This window comes from Salmo salar, chromosome 02 (genome assembly GCF_965601325.2).
Source record: "Salmo salar chromosome 02, fSalSal1, whole genome shotgun sequence".
Taxonomy (NCBI): Eukaryota; Metazoa; Chordata; class Actinopteri; order Salmoniformes; family Salmonidae; genus Salmo; species Salmo salar.
Window position 1 is genome coordinate 38,654,401 of NC_138292.1, and position 14,612 is coordinate 38,669,012.

At 40.9% G+C, this 14,612-nt stretch overlaps 2 protein-coding genes across 2 annotated transcripts; one reads left to right on the forward strand and one right to left on the reverse strand.

Annotated features, from left to right (window-relative positions):
- Nucleotides 1-3,302: 3,302 nt before the first annotated feature.
- LOC106582298 (ankyrin repeat and MYND domain-containing protein 2) lies at nt 3,303-8,129 on the reverse strand. The gene is made up of 11 exons (XM_014165247.3): nt 8,085-8,129; nt 7,927-7,998; nt 7,390-7,454; nt 6,903-7,041; nt 6,677-6,775; nt 6,301-6,461; nt 5,696-5,910; nt 5,238-5,373; nt 4,712-4,840; nt 4,398-4,527; nt 3,303-4,151 (listed from the first exon to the last, which is right to left on the reverse strand). The coding sequence occupies exons 2-11, from the start codon at nt 7,991-7,993 to the stop codon at nt 3,997-3,999; spliced, it is 1,296 nt and encodes a 431-aa protein (XP_014020722.3). The 5' UTR covers nt 7,994-7,998; nt 8,085-8,129; the 3' UTR covers nt 3,303-3,996.
- Nucleotides 8,130-9,596: 1,467 nt separating this feature from the next.
- Nucleotides 9,597-12,618, forward strand: LOC106584540 (tetraspanin-13). The gene is made up of 6 exons (XM_014169954.1): nt 9,597-9,783; nt 10,468-10,635; nt 11,043-11,123; nt 11,374-11,487; nt 11,605-11,718; nt 12,510-12,618. The coding sequence occupies exons 1-6, from the start codon at nt 9,721-9,723 to the stop codon at nt 12,582-12,584; spliced, it is 615 nt and encodes a 204-aa protein (XP_014025429.1). The 5' UTR covers nt 9,597-9,720; the 3' UTR covers nt 12,585-12,618.
- Nucleotides 12,619-14,612: the final 1,994 nt, after the last annotated feature.

Sequence of the window (14,612 nt, forward strand, 5' to 3'; positions counted from 1 at the left end):
AGCCCACTGTATAAATGCAGACAATGGATTTGTGTCTTACCCTAGAGAGAGCTGTTCCCGGTTTGCCTTTAGCCACCAGATTCAAGGTACTGATTTCATTTTCCCAATTGTATATTATAATTGATATGAATTATTATGTCAAAATTGTGAAATATCCCAATTTACTGTGAAGAATAGAATTGTGAACTTGGGCTACAGTTCAGTAATAGGCCCACGATAATGTAATGAAATAAATGCATGCAATACAGGGAAACCTTTGTCACCCTACAGTCAATACACTAGGTAGAGATAGTATGCCATCTACTGACCAGTCGTTGCCATTGTTGAAGGAACTGAATTGCAGCATGAGTAATAATGTCATATCATGAATGTTAAAAAGATAATAACAATAAATCAAAAAATATCATGAAGGTTATCATTTAGCCTCACATTATAAACACCTGCCCCCCCCCCCCCCCCCCCCCCCCCCCAAAAAAAAATATACATTTCAGAAACCTGTGCAATCTGAGGATGAGGCAAGAGAACAGATTTCTTTGTTTGTTATGACAAAAAATGAAAACAAGGGTTTCCTGGCTGCAGGTAGATCTAGTAGGGTGGTTGGTTTGGTTTGTCCTTCATAGGTGATAGACATGTCTGAATTACTATACTTCATTTATCTCACCTAAAAGATTGCTCAAGTATTTTGAAGATGTAATGATATTTAGAATTTCACTGCATATTCCTACAGGGCCTTCATGATGCTCCCCTGAAGTATGGAATCATAACTTCTAACTATGGAATCTAGAACTTAAGTATTTCAAATGAGGCCCTATTCATTGCAAGGCTGTGGATGTGATGTGACCTGTAAATTATAATTTGTTGGAAAATACCAATCATGTCAGTATATGCCAGTATTATCTTATACAAAATGCACAGAATGCAAATTAACACAATTTGATTATAGAGGACTCTTCAATATTCCAGACTTTTCAAGATTCTCCATGCTGTGATACTTAACAAGGTACTGTAGCCAACATCACAAACAGATAATGATACTGCATACAGTTATATTAAATGTGGGAATGTGTGACAATCAAACACTAGGCATATCATATCAGAATAGCCAAGAAAGGAAAAATATCATTTTCCCATTTCCAATTCATAATGTTCTGTAAATGTTTCAAATTACCAAACTCTCCTACCATTCCCTCAACTGTTGCATGACAGAAAATGACCTCCAAAATAATAAAATAACATATATTTCAGGTAAATATTACCATCTTTGTTTTCCTAAGCATATGCTATAACATTGCATTGCATGTTCTCTGTGTGAGTTTGTCTTGTTGTGGATCTGTGATTTCCATCCTCAAGTGCACACATGCCTGTCCTGTTTATAGACTGTTCCCAGATCTGTTTGTGCTCTTGCCAAGTCCATGTGAAATTGTCATGCCAAACTTGGCTTGACAATTTCACATGGAGTTGTTAAGAGAGCAGAAACAGGCTGGCACCCAGGCTACTGTCTTTACTGTATGTTTTCCATTCCTAGACGCCCTGGGACACCTAACCTGTCATTGGGTTCTTCTTCTGCACAAACACCAAATGAAGAGGCTGGAGGACTGCGTGGCTGAGTTGAGGAACTTGCAGCATCTCCACACTGTCAGTGAGTGAATAGGGATTCCACTGATACTGTACAGTCTAAGGCCCTCACATTTGACATGGTTATATGAGGAACAACAGATATGACCAGTGGAGGCTGGTGGGTGGAGGTATAAGAAGACGGGCTCATTTTAATGGTTGGAATGGAACAAATGGAACGGAGTCAAACGTGGTTTCCATGTGTTTGATACCATTCCACTAATTCCATTCCAGCCATTACAATGAGCCTGTCCTCCTATAGCTCCCCCCACCAGCCTCCTTTAGATTTGACACAGTATTGTAGATGAAAGCTTGTTTGACCATTTTTTTTGCAGCTTTTTTCCCTGAATCGCTACTCACAACAGACCGGATATCGTCAATATGTGGTCCATAACTTGCCATCAGTGCAGTTATTGGATAGAAGACGTATGTCAACAAATATTGAAATCATATTCCAAAAATGTGAAAATAAGCAACTAACTAGTGAAACTGTTACAATACATTGCTGTGTCAAGTCTGGGATCCTTGTTGAACCTAAAGTGATTCCCAGTTGATAGAGATGAAGCAGGATGAGAGGAACAGTTCATTACAGCCGTTTAGTGTAGAACACCATTGTGTCCCCCAGTTGGCAGCCGGGCAGAGACTCCTGCCAGTAGAGAGACTGGCATCTGTGGGGAGTGATGACACCTTGCTCAAGGTAAAATACTGTACTGTACCAAAGGAGAAGAACACTTGGCTTATATTGCAATTCACCAGCTTTTTTAATATATTGACTTGAAAATTGAGATAATATGCAATCAATTTGATAATTTTCATCTGACTTGCAGTTCACTATGGTTCAAGACATTTAAAGTAAGTCACAAATAAGGGATATGGGTGATTATCTCTTGATACAAATTCTGCAATGTTACAATTGAATGTATGACTGCTAAAGTATTGAACGTTTTCAATGTCTATTTATATGTGCTTCTCTGTGATGGATGCTTATCTCTGCCCAGGAGCCCATTCGGTGAGATAGCAGATCCCAGTGTGCACAGAGCCATGCAGAGATCCATCATGCAGTTCTCCACTGTGGACTGGAAGGCAATTTCCACCACTGGGGGAATGGAACCAGCCAGGGGCCAACATCCTCACTGTCATGTTCAGATAACTGCACCAGAAACAAGAGGGGTGAATCTCAATTGTATTTAACTGATTCTTCATGTCCTCTCTCCTTGGCTTCTTCTCAAAATGCATTGCAGGAGAATATCCCAGGGGAGGAACCTCAGATCTTCTGCTCCAATATGCTTTGAGAAGAGGAGGAGGATGTGAGGAAATACAATTGAAATTCTCACCTGGAGGTCATACCACTGTGGTGTCATGCTGTATGAGCCTGTAGAGGGAGCTCTAGCTGAATTATACCAGTCAATAGAATCACAGTTTTCTCATTACTACTACACAACAAACAGACACCCCAGTTCAATGTTACACAGTACAGGATGAACTGGAGGAAGAACTCTGGGAGTCTGAATCCTCACTGGTCTACGTTAAGCACATTTCCCATGGGAGTGGAGTCTAGTCTTAGCCTGATCCCAGATCTGTTTGTGCTATCATGTCAACGCGGTGTCATACGAAACATTGTTTGGCATGACTGATACAAACAGACTGACACCCAGGTGAGTAATCTGTCATACAATCAAAAGCACAGAGACAGTACTGTGGTGTTTATTCTGTTGTATTGCAATCACAGTCATTTGACATCTTCGAAACATCAGTATTCAACAACAACAAAAAAGCCACATTGTTAGAGGGATTTGCCAAGTTGCTTTTTCAGGAGGTTACAGTAACTTGAAAATACATTTTATTCTTGGCCAATTCAAGCCACTTTACTGTATGTTTGGAAACAATGTCCTTTATCTATTAACTAGGGAAATTAAGGACATGAACAAACAGAATACCAATTAAATCTACTACTACTTCTTTACATCACACTCCCTGAAGCACTTTCCATTATTCTTGAACAAAAACCACCGACATAATTATATTAGTCTACAATTTAACATTGGACATGAATGATGAAAAAAAATAAAAATAAAAACATGGAATAAAAAAAGCATAGACACTCGTGACCCTAACCCTTCTTCCATCGTGTGCAATAGTGTTACGTTGCTTTGGTGGAAAACAATGTCAGATCATCAATAAATAAGGGATCCTTTCCCATGGGTTCAGGCCTTAAGCTTGTGTGAAGCTCCTGCGTACTTGATCCCCAGGTTAACTGTTGGGCCTTACATGGCAGGCCTCCCTTAGACCTTCTAGGACAACAGGGTAGACCTGTAGTAGGGGAGACAGCAGGGTGTATAGGCATTGTGCACCTGTGTTGGACATCCTTTACAGGCCCCCCCTTCAGTTCTCTGTGGCTGGAGTGGTGGAGACAGGGCTGGGGGGAGGGGGGACTGCTTGGTTGTCAGAGGTTGACGAAGAAGACGGAGAGTCTTCATTGGGTCCCACTGAGAGGTCCTGCATGGAGCCTGTCGCCGAATCTACCGCCTGGCTCTGCTCTGAGAAACACATCAGGAGCCCACTGTTAACATGATTCCTTGTAACACGACGCAATGGAAAGACGATTTAACCTAACTACCACTTTTGAAGCTGAAGCATCCTATTCAAAACCAAGCATCGTTTTGTAACCAATGTACAGTAGGTGTTTCATGTCATCCTTGGTCACTTAAAATTACAATGAGACATATACAAATGAAACAAGAGGTGACAGGAAAATGTACGGCCCAAGAATATTTCTCCAATACCTTTCCTCTGTCGCTCCATCAACTTGGCTGACTCGGCCTCGTGCTTTTCTCTCTGCTCCTGAAGCTGCTTGCAGACCTTCTTATGGGTGAACCAGTGCATTTTCTGACAGGCTGGGGCACAGTAAATCACCTATAGGAACACAAAAACGTTGCATGTGTTGGGTAAGAAGAGAGGCCCATGCATCGGATGCAAGGATACATAATGACAGATAGAACTGCAATAGCAATGGTCAATGAATGATGACAGTGGATATATGAATATAGCATTTGACTGTATTGATATGAGTTACTGTAGAAAAGCGCATTGTGCCTACCATTTTACAGATGGAGCACCTCTTCTCCGCTCCCTTCTCCCCACAGGTGGTACAGAACTCTGCATCCATGAAGCCCACCTGTCCTGTTATAGCCTGGGTCAAAACTGAGATGGCTGTAGGATCGTTACCCTGACCAGGACAGAAAGGGGAAATGGTAGAGAAAATTCTAAATATACACAAGATATACAGTACAAACAATTGAAAATGACACCAAGGGTAACAAATTAAGCCTAGTCATGAACTAAAAAGCTATTTTAAAGGGAATTCCTCATTGAGCATGCTTTTTAGTCCATGACTTGTCCGGGAAATCAGTCCTAACAGTATAAACGTTGAAAAGGTTATTAAGCCCATAACATGAAACTATTACGAGTGGTGCTTCACTCAAACTGACGTTGCAAAATGAGTCTATATTAAAGACACAGAGAGACATCACGAGAGAGAGCATTAATGTAAAAGCACTTTGTGACAAATATTGATGGGAAAAGAGGCTTCATAAATCAATTTGATTGATGACTGATTGACTCACAATCTCCACAGGAGCGATACTTCGGACCAGCTGCTGCAGCAGTGTGGCGTCGCAGTAGGGGAACTTGCGGATGCTTTCTCTGATGAACTTCTCCTGGAACAGCGGGAAGCCGTCACTGTCCCGGCCCTTCAACAAGCTGTATGGGGACAGCAATGACATCTGGGGTTGTATGCATTGCAATACAGTATATACAACAATCAAAAACAGATTTAGTGTGTCAGAGTATTTCTACACATCATCAGTGCAGCCAGATATATACACATTTCATAGCAATTTCTTCCTTATCTTACCAACTTTTTGCACTGACATCCTCTGTCAGTCCAGTTTAATAAAAAATATCTATAGTAATAATAGTGTCCGGGAAACCAGCCCCATATGTATTTACATGTTCATATGTGTATACTCTATGCATGTCTGGGAAACCAGCCCATACAGTCCAACCCCCCCCCCTCGCCCACCTCTTGATGAGTCCTTCCAGCTTGTCGTCGCGCTCCTTGAGGAAGGAGGCACACTTCTGCAGCACACAGCTAATGTAGTGCATCTTCAAGGCCAGCACCTCGTTCATGTCCTGCTGCTTCACACACTTCTCACAGATCAGCTCCATCACCCGCCGGCACTTCTCCAGGGCCTCCGCCTCAGCCAGCACCGGGTTCTCCTTCACCAGAAGCACCATCTGAGAGAGACAGAGCGAGAAGGAGGGGGGGGGGGGGGGGGGTTCTCATACACTATAAAGGGTGACATAACAGCTCCCTATGTTGGATGGATTGCCAAAGGTCACATAACCCACTATTCCCCAAAAAGCTAAGCTTTATAAAAAGGTGACATAACGCACGGATAGGGTTATATGGTGGTGGTCTGTCTTTTTGTTTTGCCTTTTACAGTTCTCCAACAGATTTGTCTTTAGTCAGAAAAGGTCTGCTTACTTTTTTTTTTGGCCTGATATCCTTGCTGGTCTGAGTGGTCTGGTGTACACATTGCTTTGATCAAATATGCATCACTTAATATCTCACTCCAAAACCACTATTCCATATTGTGGCTCAGAGACAGCGGTGGTGGTATTTACCTTGACGGGGTTAAGGTTGGTGCTCATGATGATCTTGTGGAGGGGCCCTGCCAGTTTGGGGGGCAGCTTGGGCTCCTTCTCCAGCCCCTGGCGTATGGTGTAATACTCCAGCTTGGCCCGCGAAAAGAAGTTGTTGATCACCGTCACACAGTCGTGCTGCCCTGGGGAGAGGAAAGGAGATACACCTGGGTGAGAAACAAGTGCCGATGTCTCACTGTGACAGAGGTTGCATTCATAAGGCTCCAAACAGAATGTGTCCTAATGAACACGATCAGAATAATGGGTGGCAATGCCAATATGGAGTCATTCATGTTTATTCTACGTCACAGACATCACATACACTTCCTATTATGTGTGATATCCACTCTGTACTTACCGACAAACGCAGCCATCTGAGATGCTGTTCGCCCGACGGAGTTGACCACATCTGTCTCCGCTCCTTCATCTAACATCATCCAGGTGATATCAGTCTTACCTAGATGACAAGGCAGGGAGAAAAGAGTTACCGCACACAGTCAAATGAATGAATTCACCATGGGGCACCCTGATCTACACAGGGATATCCTTTCTCAGCAATATGAACTGTGAGAAAATGTGCCTACCTGACAGCCCGGCGAACATCAGTGCCGTGTATCCATGCTCGTGTTCATTACAGTTCACATCTGCCCCGTGTTGCAGTAGCAGCTTGCACATGTCTGCCTTGCCCTTGTATGCAGCGTGCATGAGGGGAGTCATCCCATTCTGAGGAGGAGAAACAGAACTGTCAGTAGTGCATGTTGTAGATATGCATCATTTAAGTAGCCTATTATAGACAAATGATGCTGAATTAAATCTATATAAAAATATTTCCCATTGCACAGCATTGTAGAATGCACAATACAGGACAATGAGATTGCGGGAAATAGACTTTGCTAAACTGTGGAGTGTCTGGACTGCCTTCCTCTTGACAGCAGACATAGGCAATGTTATGAAACAAAGAGAGACATGCTGCCTGTGGTTTCCTTACTGTCCTGTTTGCAGACAAATTATGAAGAGCATAAATCAACTAAAAACTAAATGTTACAATAGAATATTGTTGAAAAATCAAACCTCATCCAAACAGTTGACTCTGACATCCTTGCAGCCCAATAATCTTGAGGCTTCTTGAACATTTCCTGAGAAAAAGCATCAAAGGTCAATCATTACTTGTACATGCATGCTATACCTTCAAGGGATTGTATTGCATTAAAAGTTATGAACACTGCCACAAGTTAACCAAGGTTTGAAACAACCAACAGTTGTCTTGTCTAGAAAACTGTTTCAGCAATTTCGTGAACTTGCTAGCTAGGTAACATAACGTCTAGTAGTACAATACTAACGTTAGCAGATTAGAGACTTTTATAACTATCTGTACTAACTTGGCTAACTAGCTACAGTAGTTAGCAAGTTCCCTTCCAATGCAACTTGCTGGATTGAGCTATCAAGTTAGCCATATAGCCACCATCATTAGAAACATAATTTAACCCATTACATAAAGTACTAGTTAAAAGTGAAATGGTACAGCAATCTCAGATATCTTATCTAGACTACAGTAGCAAGCGTAGTGTCTAGCTAGCTAGCATTAGCATTAAAGTAAAGAGGATTTACCTGCAGCAATAACTACGAATAATTCCCTCTCGGTGGAAGATAGATCTCCCTTCTTCAGAGCTGACATATTGGCTAGAATTGTGTGTAAAAAAAAAATCAGTCAATGACATAAGACAAATATGGATAATTATGAGTGAAACTAAATTATAGACTATCACGTTGTTTGGTTTTCACTCTGAAGCTTGCTTGCAGGCTGTTGAGGTTAAACTAGTGTTTTCAGACTGTACCACGTGTTTAGTATAGGGGTGGGCATTGAAATTCATATTAATTCATTCAACTTTTTCTCTTCCATTGAAGACATTAACACAGAAAGTAAATAATATGCATAGATATTACTACAGTATACAAAATTTCAACACCTTAATTATTTATCATAATACGAACCGCTTTCAAAGCCCATCCCACCCCCTTTTCAACATTTGTTAGCAGTTCCACGGAAGTCTAGAAAGTTCATTCTTGATATGTTGAAGGGTTTAGACTGTACGTATTGTATACATTGTTCCTCTAGCCGTCAGTGTTCTTCAATATGTTTTAGTGGGGTATAATTCATCACATTTGTCCATAAGCACAAACACACTTTCATAACTTGAATAACAAATATTAAGGTGTTTTATTGAAAAGCAAGTGTTGTTTGTTTATCAATGTCCAAATTAGAGGATAAAGGTTAAAGATACATTAGTGTCATAACCAGTCATTATATGCTCCCATTGTTTCAAAAGTATTTTCCCTCATCATTGTAGGTTCAAACCCCTACAAAAAAAGATTGCAGTTTTGAAACTGCAGTAAAAGTGCAGAAACTGCAGTCCCTGTGGTATTTTGGAGCATTAATTTCAGAATAACTGTAGTGTACTACTGCAGTTGAACTGCAGTTATACTGCACTCTAACTGCAGTTACACTGCAAAATTACTGCAGTAAAAAAAATGCTATTTAAAAAAATGCAATTTTTGGACGCAGTATTTGCAGCATACTGCACTTTGATTGCAATCTTTTTTCGTAAGGGAATATTTTATGTGAAATGTCTTACAGTACAGCCTGGTCCTTGTAAAACTCCCTAGTGGCGCAGTGGTCTAAAAGGCACTGCGTCTCAGTGCTAAAGGTGTCACTACAGACCCTGGTTCGATTCCAGGCTGTATCACAACCGGCCGTGATTGTAAGTCCCATAGGGCAGCGTCGTCTGGGTTTGACCGGGGTAGACTGTCATTGTAAATAAGAATTTGTTAACTTACTTTCCTAGTTAAATAAATGATGAATAAATAAAGATACTGTGTATGTTCATTTATTTAACTAGGAAAGTAAGTTAAGAACAAATGATAAATGATGAATAAATAAACATACACAGTATCTGGTGATTAAAGTAACACTTGGCTCAGCTATCACACATGTATTTAACTGCATATGTAACAGTTCCGTCCCTCTCTTCGCCCCAACCCGGGCTCGAACCAGGGACCCTTGCACACATCAACAACTGACACCCACGAAGCATCGTTACCCATCGCGCCACAAAATCCGCGGCCCTTGCAACGCAAGATTGAAACGCTATTAGTGCGCACCACCGCTAACTAACTAGCCATTTCACATCGGTTACACATATGCATGTCATCACTTCAAGACGACCAATCAGGTAAGTTTAAAACCTATTTCCCTGGACTTGTCCCTCCTTGGAATCCTACACACCTGTAAAACGCCACAGTCAGTGTTTTTCATTGAATGATAAGACTTCTTACTTTTCCAACTCGGATACATTTCAGTCTGAGAATTGCTTTGTTTTAGAGGATAAAAAACGAATATCGACAATGGGTTGCGGAGGATATGTTTGCACGAAGAATTCCTTATGCGCTCTGAACATACTTTATGTTGTAAGTACCACGCATTGATGTTTCCATATGGGTACGAATTGTTTTTGATGATAGGCTATTAATGAAAGTGCAAAAGCCAACATGATTCTAGTCAAGAATGATATAGCCAGGGCAAGAAGGCTATCATACAAATTAAGTCATTGTGACCCCTATCAAAATGATAGTAGGCTACATTCCAAACAGTTGCCAAAATGTCTCTCAGTTAATGTAAAGTCTAAACTATTGGTTCCCGACCAGGGGTACTAGGACCCCTGGGGGTATTTAAGAAGCCTCATGATACCATAAACCTACTTGTAAAATGTACTTATGGGATTACTTCAGGGTTATTCGGGGCAGAGCAAATTTATGTTGGTGGTACAGTAACCGAAAAAGGTTGGGAACCACTTGTCAAAACCGTATCTGTATAGCGTGATAAATTATCGTCATACAATTCTTGCAATTAATGTATAATATAATCAAAATACTCTGATACTTTCTAAATGTCTTACATAGATTTAATACAATATTTATTATTTATTTCATCTTAACATCTGTCTAAAGACTTTAATCTACCTGAAGGTTGTAGCCTAAATATGAGATGGTGTTGACTTTGCCCACATCAAAGAAATCAGCATGAAGTGTCCTTTAAGTACTTTTCAGTTCCTAGTGGACTTCTGTTATCACTTTATTGTGCTTGGTCTTCAGATGGTGAGCTTGTTGCTGATTGGAGTAGCTGCTTGGGGGAAATGGTTTGGCCTGGTCTCCAGTATTCGGTTGGTGGCTGGAGTCATTGGCGTGGGCATCTTCCTGTTATTTGTGGCCTTCGTGGGCCTCTGTGGAGCTCTGCTGCACCACCAGGTCCTGCTGTTCTTTGTATCCTTCAATCAGGAGTAGGGTGAAGTTGCCCCTAGACACTGAACTTGGGTCATGTTTTTTTGCATTTTCTCAACTAATGGTTAAGATTAGGATTGGGGAAGGGAAGCTGATCCTACTTTTCATCACCTTCATGTGATATGATTGGTTTTGTGTGGTTGTAATGTGTTTTATTCCCTATCATTACATAGTTAAGTGAATACAAACTACTACAACACAAGACCTATCGAAACAAACACAGAGGACTGTTGTATACTAGAGGATCTTAGTCTCAATGTGTACCCAGACTACTCTTAATAACTGCTATTTTCTCACTTTATGAACAATTCTCTTTCAAATTACTGCCTAATGTTACCTAGTTTGTTTCCAGAGGGTTGTCACATGTGAGCTTCCTTAGTTGGCCTCAGTACATGATTATCCTTTTCCTGGTGTTCATGGTGCAGCTGTCAGTGTCTGCCGCATGTCTGGCTATCAATAATGAGCAGCAGGTACGTGACAAATGTATAATGTGATTCATGACCACTTAATCTGTAGAACACCTTAATTAAATACTGGAAATCATTCATACTTTACTTCTGTGACCTGTATTAGATATTTAACAAATGGATAAGGCACAACATAAATGGAAAGTGTGAATGATTTCCAGTTGATCTCCAGAGATTGATGACATGCTGAATGAGGCTCTGGTCACAGAATTCAAATCTCCCTGCACCGCTTCATCCATTTCCCCCACTGTAGAAAGAACTCCTAGAGGTGGGCTGGAACAAGTCCGAGGCCACTCAGAAGGATGTGGAGAAAACTCTAAACTGCTGTGGCTTCTTCCATCCAAACTATAATGGCACCTGTGATGCGGTAAAGACACTGGCTTGTTATCAGTAAAAACCAGCAACATGTTTGTCAGATAGTATCTTGAGTGATGACCACATTACTTCAATTCTGTCCTGTCTACTTTGCTTCCTCACACTACAGGACTGTTTCTCCAACCCATTATCCTGCAACCCTTGTGCTCCAATCATCCAAAGTCATGCTGAGGAGGTTTTGCGCTTTGTGGGTGGGATTGGATGCTTCTTCAGCTTCACAGAGGTTAGCAACCTGCTGTAGCCTCATAGCAATGCACTGGTTATAATTTGCTGTGTAACATAGTAAAAGGCTGTGGGATTCCTTTGTAAATTGGAACTGAAAATATAACACTTTGTAGTGGGGACTTTTACTGTCTGCATTTTTATATTATGTCATTGACACACTCTACATTTTCGACTTTTGATTTTGACTTTGGCTTCAGAAATGAATTCAACAATTCCAAATCTGTTTATCTACACTGAGTGTACAAAACATTAGGGACACCTGCACTTTCCATGACAGACTGACCAGGTGAAAGCTATGATCCCTTATTGATGTTACTTGTTAAATCCACTTCAGTGTAGATGACAGGTTAAAGAAGGATTTTTAAGCCTTGAGACATGGATTGTGTGCCATTCAGAGAGTGAATTGTCAAGACAAAATATTTACGTGCCTTTCAATGGGGTATGGTGGTAGGTGCCAGGCTCACCAGTTTGAGTATGTCAAGAACTGCAACAGTGCTGGGGTTTTCATGCGCAACACTTTCCCATGGGTATCAAGAACGGTCCACCAGGACATCCAGCCAACTTGACACAACGTTTGGACACATTGGAGTCCAACATGGGCCAGCATCCCTGTGGAACACGTCACACCTTGTAAATTCCATTCCCCAATGAATTGAGGCTTTTGAGGGCAAAAGGGGGTGCAACTCAATATTAGGAAGGTGTTCTTAATGTTTTGTACACTGTGTATATTGTGCTTTAGTATTCATTTAATCTCACATTCAGCCATATTTTTTTTCCATCTAATTTCAGATCTTGGGAGTGTGGCTAACACACAGATACAGAAATCAGAAGGATTCCCGTCCAAACTCTGGTGCATTTCTATAACTAGCCTGTTCATAAAGTCAACTTTGCACTATCATGCATTTGTATTTAGATTTTTGTATTTAGATCCTGAGACTTATCTATGACTGTTTCTTATTCAGATATTTCCATTGCTGTGATAATATAACTGTGTTGATATAACTAATACTATTGACTGTTTTTTTTTTGTTGAGAAAGTTAGTGAACAAACAATTCCAATCAATTCGAATCTTGAGTGAAGGACACTGAAATTGAGAGCAGTTACTTTAAGGTTTAATTTGACTGAGGTCACTGATTGGAGTTGTGATCAAATGTCATACACTTACTGTGCACACCTTATGCGAATAGAGCACAGCCATCGGGTGAAGACAGAGCGCAATGTTTCATGGTAAGCCGTCTGTGGATTCCCAGTTTCAAACCCGGCATTCTTTGTGTACCTACACAGTGCCGTCTTTGTTGCGTGTGGGGGGGGGGGGTGTTGTGTATTAGATGTCACACGGATGCCAACAGATTCAGCCTCTTTTTCAGATTAAACTCTAAAGTTTAGATAGAGTTGATCACTTCACAGGACATGTACCAATACAAACATTAAGCTTTTGTGTCTGTATTTCTAAGCGGTTAGGCTATATCATCCTATTATTTTGAGATCTGAGTGTCAAGCATTACACAAACTGATTTCGTATCAGTTCATATTACAACCCATTTCGTTTAGGCTATTATCACTCACACTCTGACAATGTCACAACCAAAAATATAATTCTCAAAATGAGATTCAGGAAGAAAATAATTTACTGAGGTGATTTTTTTTTTCCCCACTGGAAATGGGGTAGTGTGAGTTCAATGCTTCCTCCAACTCACACTAGTTTAACTGTTCTCCAGCGAACAATGGGGTTTGCATAGAAACTTTCCTTGCCTCATTTGGCCAAGATCTACTTTAGATACAGAACACAGTGAGTTGCAATGCAGTCTTATGACCCAGTAAGAATATGTAACTCAGTGCCATGTTAGTCACGCATAGGCTACATTCCTGCCTTCCAAACAGGATAGGAACCAGGAACCGACTGTTTCATTCTTCTATAGGCTGCCCAACCTGTTCATGGAGGCATCACCATACGTAAATCAATCTTAACACAATGTTAAAGCTAAACAAATGGGCTCTTTATATTTGTATGATCAACTTAGCACATGTGGAACAAATGTGAGCTGTTCTGTGATAGTAATGTGTTGCTAGTGTATCGTACCACTAGCTGTCACTGGTAACATGTTTCACCATGCGAATGCCCGGTGTCAATCCCCTAGACCAGTGGCCACCAACCGGTCGATCTTCAAGGCATTCATAGTCGATCATCAAACATTTCTGTAGAAGAGCCAATGATAAAGGCTTGCGTTCCGTTTGTTTGTGTTGTGCTGTGCTGTTTTTTTAATTTATTTTATATTTTTATTTCACCTTTATTTAACCAGGTAGGCAAGTTGAGAACAAGTTCTAATTTACAACTGCGACCTGGCCAAGATAAAGCAAAGCAGTTCGACACTTATAACAACAGAGTTACATGGAGAAAAACAAGTCTATATACATTGTGAGCAAATGAGGTGAGATAAGGGAGGTAAAGGCAATAAATAGGCTATGGTGGCGAAGTAAATACAATATAGAAATTAAAACAATGGAATGGTAGATTTGACAGATGGGTGTGCAAAGTAGAAATACTGGGCTGCAAAGGAGCAAAATAAATACAGTAGGGGAAGAGGTAGTTGTTTGGGCTATTTATAGATGCAGTGATATGTGAGCTGCTCTGACAGCTGGTGCTAAAAGCTAGTGAGGGAGATAAGTGTTTCCAGTTTCAGAGATTTTTTGTAGTTCGTTCCAGTCATTGGCAGCAGAGAACTGGAAGGAGAGGCGGCCAAAGGAGTAATTGGCTTTGGGAGTGACAAGTGAGATATACCTGCTGGAACGTGTGCTACTGGTGGGTGCCGCTATGGTGACCAGCGAGCAGAGATAAGGCGGGACTTTACCTAGAAGGGTCTTGTAGATGACTTGGAGCCAGTGGGTTTGGC

Coding starts and splice junctions, on each gene's coding strand:
- LOC106584540 (XM_014169954.1), top strand. CDS start 9,721: ATGGGTTGCGGAGGATATGTTTGCACGAAGAATTCCTTATGCGCTCTG. Junction 10,636..11,042: donor ACCAGGTCCTGCTGTTCTTT/GTATCCTTCAAT, acceptor AGTTGGCCTCAG/TACATGATTATCCTTTTCCT. Junction 11,124..11,373: donor CTATCAATAATGAGCAGCAG/GTACGTGACAAA, acceptor CCCCCACTGTAG/AAAGAACTCCTAGAGGTGGG.
- LOC106582298 (XM_014165247.3), bottom strand. CDS start 7,993: ATGTCAGCTCTGAAGAAGGGAGATCTATCTTCCACCGAGAGGGAATTA. Junction 5,374..5,695: donor CTGGAAGGACTCATCAAGAG/GTGGGCGAGGGG, acceptor GTCCCCATACAG/CTTGTTGAAGGGCCGGGACA. Junction 4,528..4,711: donor GGTGCTCCATCTGTAAAATG/GTAGGCACAATG, acceptor GTGTTCCTATAG/GTGATTTACTGTGCCCCAGC.